The sequence below is a fragment of the Terrapene carolina genome, unplaced genomic scaffold, assembly GCF_002925995.2.
Source record: "Terrapene carolina triunguis isolate 2854851 unplaced genomic scaffold, T_m_triunguis-2.0 Scaffold93, whole genome shotgun sequence".
Classification (NCBI taxonomy): domain Eukaryota; kingdom Metazoa; phylum Chordata; order Testudines; family Emydidae; genus Terrapene; species Terrapene triunguis.
The window spans coordinates 24,983,836-25,007,398 of record NW_020664444.1 but is presented as its reverse complement, the minus strand read 5'-3'; the positions used below and the strand labels follow the sequence as shown (position 1 = coordinate 25,007,398).

At 44.5% G+C, this 23,563-nt stretch overlaps 1 protein-coding gene across 1 annotated transcript in view; it reads left to right on the top strand.

The window, feature by feature from the left end:
• Nucleotides 1-22,988, top strand: part of LOC113406357 (transmembrane protein 104-like) — a 93,204-nt gene extending 70,216 nt beyond the window's left edge. Inside the window, exon 9 of the mRNA XM_026650782.1 lies at nt 22,234-22,988. Coding sequence (XP_026506567.1) covers nt 22,234-22,988 — 755 coding nt within the window. The remainder of the gene's footprint in view (nt 1-22,233) is intronic.
• Nucleotides 22,989-23,563: the final 575 nt, after the last annotated feature.

Sequence of the window (23,563 nt, the reverse complement as noted above, 5' to 3'; positions counted from 1 at the left end):
GCCCTGGCCCTCCCCCCCCCCCCAGCCCTCTGCCCTGACCTCAAGTCCCCCCAACACCCAGCCTTCTGCCCTGCACCTCCACCCCCACCCCCAGACTTATAGAGAGAGACCTTCTAAAAAACGTTAACATGTATTACTGGCACGCGAAACCTTAAATTAAAGTGAATAAATGAAGACTTGGCACACCACTTCTGAAAGGTTGCCTACCCCTGAACTAGAGGATCTGGTGGTCCCTTCTGGCCTTAAATTCTTTGAGTCCATGACTAGCCTTTGCATAGCCAAAAGTGACGATGGAAAAAGGCTATTATCTTTTTCTGAGTAAATAGGAAGTAATGTGTCTAGGGAGTGAGGGAAGTATCTGGAACTGGAAGCATCCTTGTCCCTTTCCAACCTCTTCTGTTGCTGTGGAGTGGGGCTGGGAATGAATTTTAGGGGAAGGAACTGTAAAACTTAAGTGTATGCAATGCACTTCATCAAAGGATTGCAAACGACTCTGCAAAGGTGGAGGGCCAGATTTGGGCAAGCTTTGCTCAAGTTGGTGAGTGTTCAGTCACAGGAGTAGTTCCATTGAGGCCTTGGACAAATCACTTCACCGCTCTGTGTCCCGTCTGTAAAGTGGGGGAGTCATTGGATTACTGATCACTGGTCCTCACTGGGAAAGCCCTGAGAGGAAGGCAAGCACTATTTCATAGATTGGGTATCGGAGGCACTTAGAGGTTGAAGTGACTTGCCCAATATCACGCAGTGAGTCAGTGTCAGAGCTAGGCAGGGCTGGTTCTAGGGGTGGGTGGGCAGGAAGGTCTCCCAGGGTGCTTCAGTGCTGCTGCTGGGCTTTATTTTGGCTCCACTCTGACCTCCGCCCGCTCCACTGATTGGCCAGCCCTGTGGTTTTTATATTTTGTTGTCTGTTGGGGAATGTGTGCAAAAAGGTTTTCTGCTCTGGCAAGGGCTGCTTCTGGAGCTAGGAATTGAGCCCAGGAATCCTGACTTGCAGTCCCCTACTCTGTCCACTAGAAAACAGTCTCTCCAACCTCCGAGACAGGCATGTATTAGATCAGGGGTCGGCAACTTTTCAGAAGTGGTGTGCCGAGTCTTCATTTATTCACTCTAATTTAAGGTTTCGCGTGCCAGTAATACATTTTAACGTTTTTAGAAAGTCTCTTTCTATAAGTCTATAATATATAATTAAACTATTGTTTTATGTAAAGTAAATAAGGTTTTTAAAATGTTTAAGATGCTTCATTTAAAATTAAATTAAAATGCAGAGCCCCCAAGATGGGTGGCCAGGACCCGGGCAGTGTGAGTGCCACTGTAAATCAGTTCGCATGCCGCCTTCGGCACGTGTGCCATAGGTTGCCTACCCCTGTATTAGATCCAGCCTCAGATGTATTGTACAGGGCCTGATTCCCCACTCGCTTACTGCCTCTGTTTTATACACATGTGACTCCGTTGGTGTCAATGGCATAACTCCTGATTTACTCCAGTTTGAGAGGAGAATCAGGCCCATGATGTTTATCATTCAGCAACCACCTTCATCTAGCAAAGCAGAATTAGATTGCTTTTTCTTATTTGTAGTTTAAAGTTAAAAGCCTTTTCTTTCCTACTTCTACGAGTCTCATTTCTTTGGATGACAGATGTGCTACAGTACATTAATCTAAGCTCCTGAACATTCACATTGCTCCTGGGAAGTTCAGCCTTCAAAACAGACCCCAAGTCAGTACCATCCATCACTAGAAGCACACAGCTTTGGAGGACTGCTGGAACTTTGTTACTGGATGTTCAAAATAAGCCCAATCTGTCGTATTGAGCTTGGAGCTTTTAAAAAAGCTATATCCTTAGCTGTGCCTGTGCTCAGTGCAGCTGAGGTAGGGGTGGGGGGAGCAAAGATCGATCAGATGTCGTCTCAGCACTCTCGTCAGATACCAGGGGACAGTTTGGCCCCAGAGTAGGTCTGAGCTGCTTCAGGGCTGCTCTAAACTGCAACTGGAGCACAATGTTCTCTAGCCACATTTTCCCATTCCCCCAACATGAATCCTACAGTGCGTGTGTGGGAAGGATATAAAGTAAGGTTGTTGCATCATTTTTAGTACTTCAGTATCCACCAAAAGCAGTACCAATATGTGCGCTACTAAGGGCTAATCTCGCAATGTGGGGCAGGAGAAATAGGACATGCAATCCTGCTCTCCCCTCTGCACTGCATTGACGTTTTACCCTAATGAATCTCTTTTCTTTCCATTCATGTGACGTCCCGTGTGCTATGGTGTGTCACATCAAACTACAAGGCAGTAGGATGTGGGGAGGGCAGATCTCACATAATGATTTCAGGTCAGATATATGAAACCCAGAGTCATCATACGTAGAACGAAATTGACAGGTGGAAATGGAAATGCTCTGTTTGTATCAAGGGCTTCTATACAACAGCTAAATGCATGCTTTATTCTTTTGTCAGCTTGCATGTTCACATCAATCAGTTCATCCTGGAGTGTGATGTCTTGGCCCCTCTATCCTCTTCTGTAAGATATTGTTTACTTAAACTGTAGTTTACTCTCTGGTAACTCAGCAACAGACATAATGGGGGTATATAAAAACATATATTCCATCTTCAGAGAAATGCACAGGATTTAGTCCACAAATTCCCTTGATGCCTATATGAGTGAGGCAGGTACATCCAGTAACACCATTTGAAAACGTAGAGGATGGAGTACATGAGATAAAGAAAATGAAAATTATTGTCTATGGGAAAGAACCCTGGATGAGCTTATACTTTAAAAATAATAAGCAACCAGGTAAGGAAGTTCTTCTTGAGAATTCAGGAACTGTAAATCTTGTAAAACTTGGAAGGAACTGTAAATCTTTGCTAATGTCAGCCTATGACTGAAACTGCGTTAGCTTGAAACCCTTACTTGTTTTGCCAAATAGGAGTTAGGAAAACATTTTTATCTCCCTTGGTCAATTATTCTCCCCATTGATAGTGAGACTGATCCAAAGCAGCATTACTGAGACTTGGATATAGTGGTTGCAGCTACAGTGAACTGAGATCCCCAGGAGCAACTCTTCCAAGAAACAAAGAGAGTTGATTCACTGTGTCAGCTGTCTTTATCATTACATTTAAAAATGGAACTTGTTTTTCACTCCAAATATATATCTGTATAACAGTGAGAGCTTAGAAAAGGAGCTGTTCTAAACACTTCATATGTCTCACTGGGATTTGAAATTCCATTGAATGAAAATATTAATATTTTCTTCAAAATCACGCAGAAAATATTTAACCCAATGCATTTATAAGTCTACAGGAGAAACTAGATCTGGTTTGTTTTAGCCCATTTGTACATTAAGGTTAGTCTAACAATATTAGTGCCCAGAGGGAAATTTACCATGGGAATACAACCTGATAACAATAACTAGAGAGATCGAGAGAGAGGCTGCGCTTTTAGTTAAGACGGTGGATTGGTATTTGGGAGACCTTAGTTCAATTCCTGCGTGGGGCACAGATGTCCTGTGTGTGATCTTAAACACATGCTTAAGTTCCATTGAAGTAAAAGGTAAGCCTGCGCTTACGTGCTTTGCTGAATCACAGCCTTAATCTCTCCGTGCCTCAGTTCCCCATCTGTAAAATGGGGATAATACTATTCCATTTCTCCCACCCTTTGTGTGTCCTTGTCTATTTACATTGTAAGCTCTTTAAGGCAGGAACTGTCTGTTACTCTTTGTTTGTACAGCACCTAGCACAATGGGGCCCCTATCTTGGCTGAGGCGTCCAGAAGCTACTGTAGTACAAATCAATTATAACAACTAAATTCTCTGGCTCTTCTGTATTTAAAATCTCTTCCAAAGCACTGCACTAATATTTGTCTGTCATTAAGTAGGGCCATGTAGAGAGAGAGAGACTGTGCCTAGGTATAGTAAAAGAATGAGCCTCAGTGATTTCTTTGGATTGAATCTAATAATATATTACAGATAGAAATGCTAGGAACAGCAGTGGAAAAAATAGGTTTAACAGTTAAAAAGCTTTCGAGCTTATAAAGAGAGCTTGTCTCTCTCACCAACAGAAGTTGGTGCAATGAAAGATATTACCTCACCAGCCTTGTCTTTCTAATATCCTGGGACCAACATGGCTACAATAACACTGCATAATTAAAAAGGATGTCATTTCTAAAATGACAGTAGTGTATAGTGTGAATTAGGTGAATAGGAGAACATTTATTAGTTGTAATACTGTTTTGAAAATAAAACAGAAGTGATGCTGATTAGTAAATGGAATTTCTTATTAATAATCTGAAAACATGATGTTATTTCTTCTTCCTGGACTAGTATCTGTTCAGTCTGCCCCAACAAATACACCACTTGCCTGAAGAAGAGAACTTTTCTAGACTATAAACAATGCTCTACAAATGGTAAACCTCTTTCCTTAAAGGAAATCAAATCTGACAGATTGATTTTGATTTGTTTCTAGCCCTACACACACTTGCTATGTGAAATTGCTGTGAACTGAAGATATGGGAGTGTTGAATTATTCATGGCATTCAAAGCGTCTGGCGATCCTTCTAGTTACCATCAGTTAGTGCACACCTGATCCATTAAATATTGGACATCTGTTTGGAGGAATTTAAATATATAGATATATGGTTTCCTTGCATTCTGTTTGCAATAGGGGAGCCTGCGTCAAAAGATATTTACTCCATTTGCTAACTGACAAAAATCTGCAAGTTCATGAGTAGGTTTGGAGGAAACAACTGTGTGAGCTTTTGCTTTGCGAATATTTGCATGTGAAAACTAACATCCTCCTAAGTTTCCAGAAACTGTTTTGCAGCCTTGTGCTATGGGTGGTATTTTTCCATCAAAGGTAGTTTTGCAAATTTAGCACAATTTGTGAATTTTCAGCACAGCAAAAGTTTCACTGTTTTTGTGTTGAAAATAATGAATTCCCCGCTCCTCCCTCCCAAGAGGAATGGAAGTTTTCATTCTGCAAATACCAGCCATTCATTTCCCAGCCTACAAAAGAGCAAAAAATAAAATAAAATAAAATAAAATTAAAAAATAAAAAATAAAAAGACAAACTGAGAATATGCTTCCTTCTTTGGCAAGAATGTGATTCTTTGTTATGGCTGGTTTTGCTGGGGGTCTGAATTGGCAGAGGATCTGCTGTGTGTGGTGGGAGGGCTCTTAGTGAAAATTAGTGATATGTTATTAAAGTGCCCCTCTGCCAACAGGGACTGATTTAAAAGGCTCAAAAACATACATGATTAAAATGATAATTCAAACCATAACTAATAGCCAGGGCCGGCTCCAGGCACCAAGCACCCAAGCTGGTGCTTGGGGCGGCACCTGGAGGGGGGCGGCGCGGCGCTCCGGCTCCCGGGGAGAGCGGGGCCACAGCCGGGCTCGCCGCCCTCCCCCCGGCGCTCTGGCCGCCCTCCCCCCCGCGCCCTCCCCCCGGTCGCCGGGGGGTGAGCCGAGCCCCCGCCGGGGCTCGCCGCCCTCCTTCCAGGGCTCCGGCCGCCCTCCCCCCCGGCGCCCTCCCCCCGGCGGGAGAGCGGAGCCCCCGCCGGGGCTCGCCACCCTCCCCCCGGGGCTCCCGTGGGGGGGGGGGCGCGGCCGGAGGCTTTTTTGCCTTGGGCGGCAAAAAAGCCAGAGCCGGCCCTGCTAATAGCAATGTGACCTGCCAAAGGCTCCTGTATATAAAGGAAAAGAAAGGTCCATAACACTTGAGCTACAGATGCAAGATAACAACCCTTCTGTCTCTGCAAGATGCAGCACAATCCCCTTGTACCTAAGAGGTCTGTAGTTCGGGAGCCAGAAGCTCAGAATAAGGAAAAGCTAGTTACAGGCCATACGGCGATATCTATAGTATTTGTAAGCTAACAGATGTGATATTTTCTCAGCTCCTGGAACAGTGGTGAGGTACTTTGATCTAAGCACAGCTCTTCTGTGAGTGAGCTGGGGAATAGTTCTAATGCAGGCATTCTTGAGCTCCATCCCTGGTATGGACTATCTGGTTCTTGCCTGGCCCCTCCCTACCTGTTTTCAGTTGCTTGACATCTCTGTGGCCACTACAGCAACTGCTTACATGGAAAGATAATATTTGGACAGTATTTATACATTTTTATCCCCTTTCAATGTTCTTTAGCAGTTGGAAACCAGGAGGAAGAGTCAGGAACATGTGAACAGCCACTATGTTGGGGATCACCCACAAGTGCTTTCCAGACTGAGAGTGGTTCATGGACATCTGGTATGCAGCCTCTGTTCTAAGGGAAGCATGTGAGCCAGGCTGATGTTTCTCAGATGAGAATTCCCTGACATGACCTGCTGTTCACTGTGAATCCTGAGGTTCAAATGCAAACACCTCTTGTTGCCTAAGTTACTTTAAGATGACACCCGACATTAGAGTGGAATAACACTGAAAAAAGATCAAGCAATGAGTTTGCTTGTATGTTTTCAGATTCTGTACTTATCTCTGGGTCCAGCCAGTCATACTGAAAATAGACTTTTTTATGGGGAGAATTTTTGAGCAGTGTGCATTAGTGTAAGACAGAGATTTTGAGCCAGCAGACCAAGGTCAGGTAGATTACCATTGCTTGTTAATTAATCCTTATTCTCCAGTGCTATTTTCAGAGTTGTGCAGCTTCCCCCTTGAATTTACTGGGGCAAGTTTTCTATTATTCGTGAACTCATGATTTTTATCTATTTTTAGTATGAAAACATCATATTTTTTCATCTGGAGTGAAATCTCTGAACATCCATTATTCAGAAGAATCTTTGTCTTCAAATTATACAAGATCAAAAAAGAAAAGAAAAAGTGACTAGTCTGTCAGAAATGCAGTGCTAAAAGAAGCTGGAACAAACATGGCTTTTTGGGGCATAGATGTGGCGTCTAATTAGAAAAGCTCAGAGGAGTTAAGCTACATTTGGGAGACCTATTGCTCCCTCTTGCAGAATAGGAGATTTGTTGAGTTTCTCCAAACAGGATTGGGGGCTGGGATTCAGAATTGCCTAAGATGCATTTGTTAAAATTTTATTTCCAAAACCCTAGCTCTGGTCTGTTGCTGTCAAATGGCTGAATTTCAGCAGAACTGGGAAATAGACAGGCAGGGCCATAAGTTCTTCTTTGTAGTAGAAAATGTGCAGAAAGATCTAATAGCTCCAGAAAGCAGCTACAACAATGAACTACGTAAGTTATCATGCTGTCCAGTTCTGAGAAAGAAATGACACTCGTAACTGGCCTTAGGCATGGCTGAAAACACCCACTGAAAAGTGCCCAAGACTATGGAGACCTTTATTTGGAAGATGCTGGTGACTGCTCTATTCATATATGGCAGCATTAGAAGTCCAATATGCCTATAATTAGGGGGCAAGCTTATTCAAGCCTCTTTCAGACTGAGAGACCCCCCCACACCTCCCACCCAGCACCTAAACAGATGGTCTCAGTATTGTAAGAAATCCACTGATAATGTGAACTGCAGATGTCTGCCAATCATAAATTAGTGCCATCTTAAGCAGCAATAGCCAATCACGCCTCTTCTGTAGTAAGTTATGTTTTTCCCTACCACATTATCAAATAGGGTTGTTTGTTCTCTGGTTCCTCACATTCTCCTAAGCCTCAATCCTGTCTGTGCTCTGAGAATCATCTGTATGAAACGATGCATATATTGCAATTTCATGTGGCACTGTACAAGGTAGGACTTTTGGCTTGTGTTCCAGTTTTCATGGGAGTTTCTTTAATGTGTTGCTATGCTTTTTAGTATGCTAGTCAGGATCAGATGGCCCAGAATTTCCCAGAAAGCTCAAAAAATCCCTTATTTGGCTCTACCCAAATTGTATTTTATTAATCTTTGTTTCAAAGTAAAATTATTGTCATCATTCTAGAATAGTAGGATAATGAGCCAATTTGTTTGGGAATTAATAAATAAATGTCAATTAGTGGCCATATGCTGGGTGTAGAGTCTTTGAGCTTGAAATCCTCTATGTATTGGGTACTACATTTAGTCTATCGGAGAAAGGCATAACTAGAACCAATGTCTGGAAGTTAAAGCCAGACAAATTCAAATTAGAAATAAGGCACAATTTTTAACAGGGCAGGTCATTAACTGTTGGAACAAACTACCAAGTAAAATAATGGATTCTCTTTCTCTTGAAGTCTTCCTAGTCTTTCTAAAGGGTATGCTTTGGTCAAACACCACAAGTGATTGGGTGCAGTACAGGAGTCACTGGATGACATTCTATGTATGTCCTGTGCTCTACAGGGGGTCAGTTTAGATAATATAATGGCACCTTCGGGCCTTAAAACCTATTTATCCATTTCCTAAGTACAGCAGGGGTGGCAGCAGTATAAGCTTCCCTGTATTATATCACCAACGTGCCTCAATCCTGTTTTCGAGAGGTTACTTCTAGGGATGAAAGGATAGTTTAGTTTCTCTGCCCCTTCAATCCTTGGATTCTCTATTGAGACTCCCAACAAGGGTGACAATTCTGATGTGGACACTGTGACACTAAGGAGACCTGTATTCACACTCTATATGCTATTGTAATAATCTTTGTGCAAACTAGGTCTAATATGCCTATTAGTTTGAAAACTAATAACGCACTGATCATTAATGTTCTTGCACAATGTGTGTACACGGTGGGTATTGAGAGTTATGGATATATGCTAGAATTATGACTGAAGTGTGTTTAAACCAGGCATGACAGAGGGAGTTGGTAAATAGGTCTGCCTTAGACAAAGGAATGTGTATTTGATTCTCTGACGATATTAAGGCAAAGACCATGAAGATTCATTTTTACACATTAGGTAAACAAAGCTATTAAGCTACCCTGTTTCCCCGAAAATAAGACATCCCCCGAAAATAAGACCTACTTCCAGTTTTGCCTCTCGCTGTAATATAAGACATCCCCCGAAAATAAGACCTCCCCGATAATAAGGCCACCCCGGAATATAAGGCCCCGAAGCTCCAGGAAAAATAAGACCTCCCCTGAAAATAAGACCTAGCGCATCTTTGGGAGCAAAAATTAATATAAGACACTGTCTTATTTTCGGGGAAACACGGTAACAATTGTGTGAGGAGGGCAGCAGCATGGAGCATCCTTCACTACCAGACTCCTTGTCACCTTCCTCACAGCTTGAGTAAACTTTACTTTGAGGGGTAACTCTCAGAAGAATCCATTTCAAAGGTTCACTCATCTATAAAGACAGGAGGGGTTGAACCTGAAGTAATAAGCAATTGAATCGACTGATTATATGCAATATTACTGTTTTATGAGAGTGTACAGAATGAGGTCTTTCTGGAAGCTAATGACACTGGTGATTAATATCATTGTGAAATGTATTAACACTATCTGAAGAAATATGGATACTTAATAATATTAAGTTTTAAAGCTTGTGGCAAAATAAGGAGAAAGACATTCCCGCTCAGACAGTAGAGAAGCGATTAAGCAAGGTGTGACCATAACCAATGGGAGCCCCATTTAATAGAAATTACCAGGCATGGGAAACCCACTGGAAGGGAAGAACAGCATGAGGTCATCCTGGCTCTTGAAACAGAGTCATTGAACGTTGGAAGATATGAGTAAAGACAGAAGCCATTTTTGGCATCCATCACTAGACAGACACAAGGGAACAGAGCTCTTGCAAGCTGAGAAAGATGGGTCCTTCAACCAAGGGGGCGGGGAGGGTTTGAAGTCTCTGGGAACTGAATATAGGCGAGAAAAGACATCTTGAACAAAGCCTGTATCTTGATAGATTAAAGTTTAGACTTTTACATGTGTGTTCACTTTTATTTGCTTGTAACTCTTTCTAACTTTATTCCTTTTGGTTGGTATCATTTAACCTATGTTCTATTGTTAATAAATTTGTTTTATTTTTACGATAAGCCAACTCAGTGCTGTGTTTAAATGGAAGGGTGTATTTACCCCAGTTACGTTAATAAGCTGTGATGTGCTTTGCTGATTGTAAGGCTGGTGGAAGCCAGAGTGGGGTTGTAGGACTGTAAACCAGCTGCTGGGGTCAGAGTTGCTGAGCCAGGACTGTCTAGCACACAGACACTTCAGGGTGTGACCTACATGCTTGTAGGCTTGTGAGTGTCCCAGGCTGGAAGCTACAACAGCAAAGCATTGTAAAACATTCAGGGTTTCAGGGCAAGTGGTGACACAACCCCTCACTGGTCTGAATTGCCCCCTGAAACCCATGATAGATGCCTGTCGGAACTGGAGTGACTGACACGTGCCAATGAACAAAAATAATAGCTTTGACTTACTACTGCCTTGAACTTGAGCTGATTGATCTAGAGGCAGAAGGCTTTTTATCCCATTACCAGCCCCCTCAGCCATTTAGTCCTGTTTCCCGGCAATAACTTTAAAATCGGCTTCATTCTAAATAATGCTCTCTCAAACTGACGGCCCATATTACACTAGGGCCTAAAGCCAAAGCTGTGATTTCAGAGCTTCAGCTAGTGAGTGTTTGTCTTATGTAGTAGGTGCTGACTGTCTCTGAAAGGGGTTTACTGTGCATAATTTTGGTAATAAGGTTCTAGGAAGGCACTTTATGAGTCATGTACAAATTAACCACATGCTGATGTCCATCTGCAACTGGGCATGCTTGCCAGGTTTGCTAAGTCAATACTAGTAATGAGCATGCATGTCCCCTAGCACTACTCTGGTAGTGTCATGGTCTTCACAACACTTCTCTGGTTCTGTGTGCACATCCCTTTGAAAATGTTGTTCTGCAGCAGTTTGGAATGTTAGCGTTGCTGTAGTTCTCTCATCAATCTTTACTGGTGCCTGTTGGCTGTTTAGCAAACTGAGGTCCTTTTTATATCTGATGGTACCTTTTGCTCAAAATTTGAATATGGATAGCGAGCTGAGGTCATAAGCTTCCTGGAGTGAATCAAAGACAGTTCTCCCCACATCACCTAAGACCTGAGTCTAATTTCAAATAGGAGGTGCCTATATCAATCCGCTCTCTGTGGGGTAGCTGATTTTCTGTGATACGGTAGCTGATGATGAATGCCATTTGGCTAAGAGTAGAAGCACTTCATAAATCATTAGTAAGTAAAAAGGTATACTTTATATTCACGTGATAGAGCTCTTGCAGCATTTAAACAGCTCATAGTTAACTCTATATAGTTCAGGGTCTTTTGCCCCTTACAAACCTAGATACAGCCCGTGTTAATTCTTATCATTTTAGTAGTTGCAATTATCCTAGGTATATGTCCTCCTTGATTACAGATTTCCCAGATTCCCATGGACTTCACAACACTTGCCCCCACTTCTCCCCCAAGCACTGCAAATAATAAAAAAAGTCATGTTGCAGGGTTTGGTGTTTTTTTAAATCCCTACCATCAATCTAGCTATTCCTTTGAGAGCTACAGGAAAAGCTTATTGCAGGGAAACGCCATGAATATTTGATTGGTTATTCAAGACTCATGGTACTGCAGTGGAGATTCATGTTCCTTAAGCCGACTTTGACTCCCAAATAGCCTGCCATGTGGTTCTGCCCCATAATGTTGCTGCTGGCATTAAGTTATGCAGTTAATCTACCTTGAAAAATTGCTTCTCCTTATCCAGAGACCTGATGACTTTGTTAGATTGGCAGGGACTCAAACAGAGTGAGATAAGAGACAACCACAAAGTTCAATACGCAAAGGACTAAGGACACTTTTTAGTGTTAGAGCATAGGAATTAAAATATATTGACCCGTCTATTGATGGTAACACCTCTCTGGTTAGCTCTTTTTATAGCATTTTTCTCTATCTAGTGGCCAATTACGAAGAACATATTTTTCCTTCTAACAATAGAGGAAATGTTTGAGGTAGAAGCTGAAGGGGTACACAGCTGGTTTGCTCACCATTTAAGTGTGCAATGCAGACATGTAGCACAGTCATTCCACAGTAAAGGAAGGAAGCTATAACTAGTTGGCATAAGAAGGGTAATAGAAGTCTGTTGTTTTTTAAGCATGAGATTACTTACATTCATAATTTCCATCAGTTAATGGGGAATTAAGCATGTAAATCCTTAATGCACCAAGAGGACAATAGGCTCCTACAGTGTCAGTTATGCCAGACTGCTGTTTGTTGACAAATTAACTTAATTTCTGAGGTGCATATGCTGAAACAAATACATTTCCTCATTTCCCCGTCCCCAGTATGACACTGATCCAAACCCTATTGAAGTCTTTCCGTTGATTTCAATGGGCTTCGGATCAGGCTTTAAGAAATAAAGTGAAGAATATTTCATACATTGTGTTATTTCTACTGAAATTAACCAGTGAGTTTACAGGACTCTCTGCAATCAGTGGCTGGTAAATTACACAGTTTCAAGTCTCACTGGCTTGAATTTGATTTTTTTCACTGCCTCCTTACTTAACTCTGCAGGTTTGTTTTCTTTAAAATGAAAACAGAGAGTTCCAGCAGGCAGAATGCGTCAGAGGACATACTGACAATGGGCATTCTCTGTCTGTAAAAATAAGTAAATAACTGTTTTCAAAGAGCCCTTTGGTAGATGGGAAGTGGATTTGACCAGCTGGTTCATATATAATGGGCCAGATTCTGATCTTAATTATGTTGGCATAAATTTGTAATAATCCTGATGTCAATGAAGTTACTTTGGAGCTTTGCTGGCATAAATAAGATGGGAATCTAGTCCAGTAGGTGGAAAACTCAGTACACAAACCAGCTTCCTACATTTGGATTGTCTGAAGTTACACTGTGCCTTGCAATGTACAGACTAAAAATGTAAGAAATAATCAGGTATTTCCAACAGACGGTGCAGTTGTGTGGAGCAATAATTCTTGCAGGCATGGTAATAAGCAGGCAATACTATTTTCTGTTTGTGTGGCATCTGAGAAAGTATAATGAGATGTGGAAATGGAAATTACACAGACTATCACTGAGCCAAATACCATAGCTGAATTTAAAAAGGGCTGGAAAATGTTATGACCCATTAAATTATGCTGATCTAGTGGCCACAGACCCAGAGCACAGAGGGTATGCGGGAGTTCTTGTCCCTATTTTTGTTAAAGTGTAAGGGCTGGAATTTTTAATTGCTGGGAATGTGGGATTCAGTTGCTCCAACTCCTATATAGTCACTCTCACAAAACCCTTTACTCTGGCTTTAGACAAGGGGTTAGGGTAGACTTCACCTTTGGTGCAGGAGGAACTTGAGCCATATGGACAGACTCCCATTGACATCAGGCCTAAAGTGAATCAGTGCACATGAAAAACAGTGTTTTGTATGTGCAGATGCATATTTTGCTTGAGCAACTTAGATTTTGGTGCATGAAAATATTGGCACAAAGGTTAATGACCACTGAGTGGAATAAAAGGCTGTAGGCCATACATGAGCTAAGATATGATAAATGAGTGATGTAGGGGGAAAAATATATAGCAATAGTTTCAGCGGATGGTTTTTATAGACGCCTCATAGTTTAGGTGAGAACTTTGTTGACTTGAAATTGGCTAATAAAACCATTGTTCACCAAATGTCAGATTAGACTGATGTAAGCAGTAGGGCAATCATAAAAGATTTTTTTAAAAATGAAGTCACCAACTTGGGCATCAAAAAAGCACTTTAGAGTTTGCTTAGTGATATAACCCATCCAATTCAAGGCAAGCAAGGGTTACATCTTTTTAATTTGTCATAATGTCTGAGCACAAAGGGGTTGCAAAGGGGCTGCAGAAAGTATCTAACACTTAATCAATCAGAATGCATGTAATAAATTAATGTCTTGAGGCAGTCATGAGCTGCCAAAATCTTAACAACCGGTTCCCTATAAAAAGTTCTGATTTAAGGGATGTGCCACATTATGTATTTTTTGTACCAATAGGTCTGTATTTTCCCGGGACGGTGATTTAAGAACCAAAAGCCTGACATGGCCGGGAAAATACAGATGTATGTTAACCCTACCTTAAGTTCTTTTTAAAAAAGATGGGCCTGAACTAGAAATGAGCTCTGTTTCACATGTGTGGGTCCCCACCACTCCCTGGGGGTGTGCTAGGTGACCAGATGTCTCGACTTTATAGGGACAGTCCCGATTTTTGGGTCTTTTTCTTATATAGGCTCCTATTACCCCCCACCCCCGTCCCGATTTTTCACACTTGCTGTCTGGTCACCCTAGGGTGTGCACATGTGTGGGTCCCAGCTGCTCCCTGCCCCCCTCATTGAAGCAGGTGTGCAGGGTTACTGCCCTGGGAACTGCAGGGCACCAGTGGATGTGGGGCTGGCTGCAGACAGGGGCGTGGGGCACGGCTAGCTGGAGGCAGGGGGTGCAGGGCTGGCTGTGGACAGGGTGGGGGGTGCAGAGCTGGCTGGAGGCAAGGGGGTGCGGGGTTGGCTGGAGGCAGGGCAGGGGCTGACTGGAAGTAGGGGCTGGCTGCAGGCAGGGCAGGGGTGTGTGGGGCTGGCTGGCTTCAGGCAGGGCCACAGGAGGGTGCGGCGGGGTTGGCAGGGCTGGAGACAGAGGAGTGCAGGGCTGGCTGGCTTCGGGCAGGGGGGTGCGGCAGGGGTGGGCTGGAGACAGGGCAGGGGGTGCGGCAGGGGCTGGCTGTGGGCAGGGGGTGCGGGGCTGGCTGCAGACAGGGCAGGGGGTGCAGGGCTGGTGCGGGCAGGGCAGGGGGTGCGGCAGGGGCTGGCTGCGGGCATGGGGTGTGGGGTAGGCTGGAGGCAAGGGGGTGTGGGGCTGGCTGGAGACAGGAGGTGTGGGGCTGGCTGGCTTCGGGTAGGGGGGTGCGGCAGGGGTTGGCTGGAGACAGGGCAGCGTGTACGGCAGGGGCTGGCTGCGGGCAGGGGATGCGGGGCTGGCTGGAGACGGGCTGGCTGTGGGCAGGGTGGCGGGTACTCACGGGGATAGCGTCTCAGAGCAGCCTGAGCAGCAGGACGCAGCCTGGGCACAGCAGAGCAGCCGGGGACCCACCAGGCAGCAGCGGGAGCCCCAAGGCCAGGGGTCGCGGGAGCAGCAGCAGCAACAGGGCCGGTGCCCAGGGCCAGGCGGCAGAACCACATGGCTCCCGCAGCGCAGTGCCCCCGGCGGCCGGAGGAGGAATTACACACTTCCCAGCCGGAGCCCATCAAAGCCGCAGTGCCCCCTCGCAGGGAAGCAGGTTAACAAGCGGTTCTAAAACCACTTCAAAATTTAACAACCGGTTCGCATGAACCGGTGTGAACCAGCTCCAGCTCACCCCTGTCTTAAGGGAGACTCTTTGGGGTTATGGGTCATGGAATAAGTAAAATATTGGCAGCCTGAACTGCTAAAGAAAAGGAAACAAAGGACAGCCTTAAATCCCTTTAAAGGTGGATAGGAGTTAGTTGAGGTACTGCAAGGATCTGTAACGGGACACCAGCTTTCTGTTAATGTACTTACATAAATGACTGTAAGATGTACAAAAACAGCAGATGCTGCTCTAGGAGGAATGCCAGTACCTGGAATAAGGAGGTCTCAAACACAATAGGATAGATCATTTTGCTGATTGGTTGTCAAGTACATCTCAGTGCAGATAAGGATGGAAGTAGTAGCCTGGGAGACAAAAGCATTAGTATAAATATTTGCTGGCAGTAAACCTGTCACATATAAACCCAGAGACACTTGAAATACTTTTGGAAAAAGCCTGATGAAACCAGCTGCAGTAGGGAGACAAACGAGATGTGCTAGAACAGTGGTTCTCAACCAGGGGTCCGGTGCCCTCGGGGGGGCCGTGGGCAGGTTTCAGGGGGGCTGCCAAGCAGGGCCAGCATTAGACTCGCTGAGGCTCAGGGTAGAAAGTTGAAGCCCCACCGCATGGGGCTGAAGCCCAGGGCCCTGAGCCTCGTCACCTGTGGCTGAAGCCTGAGCAATGTAGCTTCGTGGGGGCTCCTGTGGTGTGGGGCCTCCTGTGGTGTGGGGCCTCAGGCAATTGCCCTGCTTGCTACTGCCTAACACCGGCTTTTATAATAATAATAATAAAAAAAAAACCAGTTACTGTGGCACAGATGGGCCGTGGAGTTTTTATAGCATGTTGGGGGGACCTCAGAAAGAAAAAGGTTGAGAACCCCTGGGCTAGAATATTAGCCCCTGTGTTATAAACATAAATCAACAGGTGATATTACTTGCTATTGCTGTCATTATTATAGTACATTATCATCCAAAAATCTTGTTTGAGCTCTATTGCCAGGACTGTTACCATACAAGACATGTTAAAAAGGTGTAGTTGCTCTTAAGAAAGCCTACTTTAGACTGAGCAAGCAGGTTCAGTAAGGAGCAGGAAGGCACCGATAGCCCTGGGTAACTAAGCGCTGGAAAAGTTGCTGATGCTTTTGAAATTGTGAAGGAGACTGACACATTTCAAATGAGCTTTCCAAACCCACCAGGAAAACCTTTACAATTGGGAGCAACTGTTAGCTGCTTGTGAGCATGAAGTGGCTAGAATACTAACATTAAGGCTGAGAATTTTTGTTAAGGAATCTGCACACCCGTTTCCCATTAATTTACATAGGAATTGGGCATCCAAAACCCTAATCAGCCTTGAAAATCGCAGCCTAGAGGCCTGACTTAAATGAGAGAATCCATGAAATTTAAGGCTCAACCCTTCACATGCCCAGTGGTGCTGTACTGCCAATTGCAATGCTGCATCTGTGGGGCCTGATCCTGTGAGTGCTCAACATGTGGGACTGCCATGCATTTCAATGGGAATGTTCTATGTGGAGTGTTTCCGGAATTGGGCCCCATGGTTTGTATGCTCCCCCACAATTCAGAGTACTGTGACATCCAGGCGCAATGAAGCCATTTAAGAATGAATTTTTAGCTTGGGAGTCTTGGTTAACAGAGTCTGGAAGGCAAGAAGTTTAGTTTCTCAGACAATTGATTGGTGCAACAAAGACACAGAGAAACATGAGTAGAACAATTGCTATTGTTTGCTACAGCTGGTTAAACATTTTCCATCACAGTGGGGTTTCTTTTTTTTTTTTGACAGAATTTTTTTTTAAGTAACCAAAATGTTTGCACAAGAAAATGGTTTTTCCTCAAACATTTGTTTTTTCTTCAAACGCTGAACGTTCTTCATTGTTTGGCAAATGAAAATTGATTTTTTTTTTGTTTCTGAACTGAACATTTTGATGAAAACTGAAAATTTTTTGTTGCTGAAAACTGATTCTTTTTAGCTTTTTGACAATCCCCCCAAATTTCAAAGTTTTAAATTTTGACAAAAACCAGGACAAAAATAACTTCTATCAAATTTTCACAGAAAAAGAAAATCCTAATGAGCTCTACTGCTTTTATATGTAAGTATAAATCACCAAGGCTTCATTTGAGCCAGTTCCTAGTTATCCTTTTCCATGAGGCATCCGCCTACCCAGAAGAAAAGTCTGGTCCAAGTAGCTAGAAGGTCCTTTTCGTTTATCAGCCTTCCATCTCTACTTCCATCTATCCCTCACTATCTATAATTATTCTACTTCCGTTCTGGGCCTGAATGGATCGGGAAAGATAAAAAAGAAAGTTTGAGGTTCTCAGTTAAAAACTCCCCAAACATGGCTACAAATGGAGGGATAGCTCAGTGGTTTGAGCATTGGCCTGCTAAACTGAGGGTTGTGAGTTAAATCCTTGAGGGGGCCCTTTAGGGATCTGGGACAAAAATCTGTCTGGGGATTGGTCCTGCTTTGAGCAGGGGGTTGGACTAGATGACCTCCTGAGGTCCTTTCCAACCCTGATATTCTAAGTGAAGATCCTGATATATTTTTTTAAAAACATGTCAGTACCCACAAGATATTTTGCTATTTCCCAAAGCGTTTCAGTGGATGTACCAGAGCAAATAGACTATGGTGAGTGCTGTGGTGGATTGCATTAGATTATATGGTAGTAGCTAATTTAGGGTTTGACTATGAAGTTACCACAAACCCTGAGTAAGGGACAGCACGGAGCTGTGCTGCCCCTGGGGATTGAATTGTGACTGAGCCTGGTTCCTCCCCCTTGCTCTACGGAAGAAATACTCTGTGCCAGCACTTTAATGTGTGCAGACTACTTTCCTCCTCTGTGCTGGTTCAGCTGCATTGGCTGGTGCATTGTGGGAAGTGTGGAGTCAAGGTTCTGCCCACCAGTTTGGAATTAGGGGTAGCATCTCCAGGGAAGCTGCAGCCCATACAGGGGAGCAAGGGTTCTTATACCCACTTAGTGCCGGCGTGAGCACAGATGGTGTCTTTACTCCCGAGGTTTTCATGTCAGTTCAGATAAACGTATCTCATGCATTAACTCAGACAGACACATGTCTAGAGGTGGGCACCGCCCCTCTGCACTGCTTCTCCAGCTCCCTCCCAAAATAGCCCCAGGCAAAGTTCAGGTGCAGATCAGAACTTCTTGGCCCACCATTGCTAGCATCACTGGAAAGAAGAGAGTTGGAAGCTGAGTTCACAGTGTGTGATATTGAGGGCTAGGAGGTAGAGAGAGATGCTGAAAGAACCTCTGCTGTGCATGGAGTTTGGGACCTTATGTTGGCAGCTGAAATCTGTAGATATTTTCAACTAGGAATGTTTTCTCTTGTCACCTGGCAAAAATTAGCTCAGCGTGACCTGGCACCGTACACGTATAGTGTGTTTGCCAGGTGGCCCATTAATCATACATGGCTGAAAGCAAGGACTCAACCACTGACATTATGTCAATGCCAAGGAGTTACATCAGGCGGCAGTAACACATACAGTATAACAATATTTGTGTGATAGCACAGCATTCTTTACAACAAGCAGAAAATCCAACTTGATATTTTGGGTTAATGCTGTTTGGAGAAAAGGGAGTTTCTTAACAACCTATCTGGCACATTTATATTGTACCTTGGGAGGCAGCCCTTCTTTATTTTGTTACAGACTTGCTTCTTTATGAATCATTCTCCAGAAAAGCAATTGGCTGAGATTTTCAAAGCAGTACCGAGAGTTCAGTCATCCATCTTCCACTTAGATTAATAGCAGAATCTGGCTAAATCCCCTGCACTGCTTGTTCTTTCGCTTGTGAGCTCTTTGGGATAGGTGCTGTCTCTTAGTAGGTGTTTGTATGGTGCCAAACACAATGGGGCCCCAATTCTGGTTGGAGTTTTTGGGCATTGATACATTACAAATAATCATGTTTTTTTTCAACACTAGTTACTGTGTTCCATTCAGCTGAGATATGCCAGCGCCTGTCTGTATGTCCCGAGACCTCAGGCCTTCTGTGGGACAGAGCTATTCTGGAGGGAACATTGAGCAGTGCACGGAAACTGGAAGCCAAAGCCCTGTACTTGAAGGGCGCATGGAGCCAGCCAATGCAGCCCAGACTGTGGGCTAGGCTGACTCGGGAGAGTATGTGTGGCCAGAGTACTCAACAAGGCCAGCACCTCTCCTGGTCAGCCTCTGCCAGTGGGAGAGCTCAAGACATACATTAACGCCGCCCATGCAGCAGAACCCCTGTAGGAGGATGGTAGTGCAAGGGGGTGTGTGAGAATCTGCCCCGTTTATTTAATAGGTTCTGGCAAGGTCTTTATTAATTGCTGAGAATGGACACTGGGAGTGGAGAACTGGGAAATATTTCCATTATTTTTTATAAATATCATCTGCCTTCACTGTATCTGTGTGATAATACCCTGCCTGAGTGCACAGAGTTAGCTCGAAAGGGGTTGTTAAAGAAACCAGGCAGGAAAGGTAGTAGAATGACCTAGATAAAGCAGCATCCCCATCAACACAACAGCCTAGTTTATAGCCATGAAGAGGCAACTCCTCAGCCCAACCCTGGCAGCAGAGCTGTTTGCCAAGCCTGAGACACTGAGACCAAAAGACATGGATCTGTTAAAGGATTTGCCCTGCAGAGAGGACGGGGGAAGTCCTCAGCATTTGCAGGCTGCCAGAGACTGACTGGAGTCCAGGCATTGCAGCAAGCAGACTGTAACTTGGCGCCCAGGGAGAACTGAGGAGACACCAGGGCCAAGTCGGCTCTATTCTGGAGTTTGAGGGGAATGCTAAGTGTGGGTAAGAGAACACGCTTGTAGATCTATTTGTTATTTTAAATCCACATCTCTGAGCGCTGTGCTCATACTTTGTGTTGAAGAAGCTGCTCCTGTGTTAGTGCATAACATTACAGTCCACAGCCTCCCAGGGGAAACTCTGGCAGGTACCAAGCCCATTGGGTCTGCTAGGTATCATGGTTGGGTGCCAGAGGCGCGCACTTGGGAGGACAGGAAGGTCTCAGAAGGGCCCATGACACTGGGCATCTGTGCTTCTGGGTCATCTTTTAAGATTTAACATCGAGGGTTAGGCCTTCATCGTGTGTAAATGGACAGAGTTCCATTGACGTCAGCAGAAGTACACTGATTTACACCAGCTGAGGATCTGACCTCTAGACCAGTAGAGCTGATTTTTCTACCTGTTTTGAGCTGAAAGGCTATTTGTATGTCTGGAGCCCGGGAGTGTTGCAAGTAGAGTTGTGTGAGAACCTGCGTGACAAACCATGCCTGGGCAGGAAGATGGATTCCCGGGTCTGTTCAGTCTCCACCTTCCGTGGTCATGCAATGCAAAGGCAGGTGGCACTCACCTGTTGGCAAAGTCTGGCAGGTTTCTTTTCCTGGACAGATTTCTCTGTTCTGGACAGACAGCACGAAGTAGGGGATATGCTGAAAAGTGTGGATGAAACCAGCAAGTTTCCTGGTCAGGGTTTCATTACAAAACTGACGAGTCTCACTGGGCTCCTAAAAATAACTGTCAAAACCCAGTAGTTTCCTGAGAAGATACAGTGAAATTCACCAGTTCTGGCAAAACTTGCTGGTTTTGGCTGAATGTTGCTTTGAGTTTGTTTGAACATGAAACTGGAGGGGGGTCACAAACCCTGTGTATTGAACTGATCAGAAATTTTCTCTAAAGCTTTGTCCAGACCCAAACCAATTTGTTCATCCACCAAGGCATTTATATTGTGTTCTTCATTTCCAGCCTGGCACGTGACTTTAGGCATTCTCTCATATAAAGTGCCTGGGACCAAAGTGTAGATGATTTTCTTGGGTCTTCCTTTGCTTATATAGAGTATTTAGTTACTCATGCTCTAACCCAGGGGTGGGCGAACTATGGCCCAGGGGCCACATCCGGCCCTTCAGACGTTTTAATCCTGCCCTCAAGCTCCCGCCGGGGAGCGGGGTCCAGGGCTTGCCCTGCTCCGCATGTGCCATGGCTCCGCATGGCTCCCAGAAGCAGCAGCATATCCCCCCTCCGGCTCCGATGCATAGAGGCAGCCAGGGGGCTCCACATGCTGCCCCCACCCCAAGCGCCGCCCCACAGCTCCCGTTGGCCGGGAACCATGGCCAATGGGAACTGCAGGGGCGGTGCCTGCGGATGCGGCAGCGCGCAGAGCCGCCTGGCTGCACTTCCGCATAGGAGCCGGGGTGGGGGGACATGCCGCTGCTTCTGGGAGCTGCTTGAGGTAAGCGCTGCCCGGAACCTGCACCCCTGACCCCCTCCTGCACCCCAACCCCCTGCCCTAGCCCTGATCCTCCTCCCGCCCTCTGAACCCCTCGGTCCCAGCCCGGAGCACCCTCCTGCACCCCTAACCCTTCATCCCCAGCCCCACCCCAGAGCCCTCACCCCCCCCTGCACCCTAACCCCCTGCCCCAGTCCAGAGGCCCCTCCCACACCCATAACTCTTCATTTCTGGCCCCACCCCAAAGCCCTCACCATCTCCTGCACCCCAACCCCCAGTTTTGTGAGCATTCATGGCCCGCCATACAATTTCCATACCCAGATGTGGCCCTCGGGCCAAAAAGTTTGCCCACCCCTGCTCTAACCCATAAAGCCAGACCAGGCCTATTAACTAACTTATGTCTGAGCTCTATTCTTCACCTTCTCTTTTGCTTGCCCAAGTCCATGGATAAGTGGTGCATGTACATTTGGAGTCAGAGTCAGATCATCAGCTGGTGTAAATCAGTATTGCTCCACTGAAATCAATGGAGCTACCCTGACTTATATCAGCTGAAGAGCTGGCCTGGAGCCTGTTAGTCATCTCCTTCCAGTACTATTTATTGTTTTGCTAGAGATTAGCCCCCAGCTACAAAGTCCAAATTCAGAGCTGTTTGAATCCATGGTTTTATTTGGGACTTGTCTTAGCTGCTGGTTACTAACGTAAACAACAATCAGAAAAGGGAGGTGTTAATGGGGGATGGTTAATACCTGGATTTAAAAAAGCAATAAAGAAGTTGCATGAGTGTCTTCCTCAGTAATCTAGCAATTAGAGTTTACCACCAACAATTTTAATCCTAACTCTCTTCTTCTCTTTTACAGTTTTTTGCATTATGTTCGTCATGGCGTTCCACCTCCTAGCTATTGGCCGAGGCAAAGGAAATCCTACTCTGGCTAACTTAGGTGCTCTTCCAAACGTCTTTGGAGCTTGTTCACTAGCTGCTGTATCCCATGCCACCCTTCCTCATGTCATTCCTCCCATACTAAACAAGGCCAACCTTGGTCTGGGAATTGCTATTGTCTTCATAGTTGTGGGTGCTTTTTATGCACTGCTTTCATTAACAATCATGTTCACCTTTGAAAATGACAAGATTCAGGAAATTGTTCTGTTAAATTTTTTGGATTGCTCTATTGTGCCCGGAGTGTTCTCCATTTACTTCTTGGGTCTCTATACCACTTTTAAGGTGAGTGCCATCTTTCCCCTGAACGCAGTGGCTTTAAGAGACAACATATGGGCTATGTTCAGCTCCTTCCAATGTTCTCGCATTTGGGTTGTTGAAAGACTCTTCTTTCCGCTTTTGGCCATCATCCCACCAACTGTGATTGCAGTCGTTACTAAGAACATAATGGTGATTGTAGGAATAACTGGCTCCTATGCCGCAACCACCATCCAGTTTATCATCCCACCTCTGCTGGTTCACTATAGCCGCAGAGATACCCAAGAGAAGTTTGGCCCAAGTGTTCGTATCAAGCATGCCTCTCCATTTCAGCACAACTTTTGGATAATTCTAGCCATCATCTTTGCTGTATTTACTATCACCACGGTGACAATATTGTATATAACACATCAAAGTTAATAAAAAATACCAGTGTTAAGTAATGGAAATGCATTTTCAGTGAACCAAGTGATCAGCAATACCTTAAAAATTCATATGAAGTGCTAAAGTTAGAAACGTAGCCCCTCTTAATAGTGATGATTTATTATTGATTCTTACTCGGGCAGGTACTGTATGTAATCTAAATAGATTCCATGTTCATTTTACATTCTAACCTAGTTATTTTCAGCATGAGGACAGTTTGCAAAGAGAATGATGTGTTGCATTAGTTGTTGTTCTTATACTTTAAAAATATTAGTAATAGCATAAAATGTGTTGTACTGAACTGGTTAGGGTGGAAGGTGAGATTAGATAGTCACCACCACTTTACTGAAATGCAGCACACTTCTATAGTGAAACATAGCAGCTGTTTGATACACCGCTAAACTACACAATAGCTTGCCACAGGAACTAAAGAAGAATGTGTCTGTGGGATGATTGCTGTTGGGAGTCTAAATATCCGAGTTCAGAAACCTTTTTGGTATGTCTTTACAGTCATGTACAATACTCACTGTCATTGTTAAAATATTTACTTTGCATGATGGCCTTACCAGGTG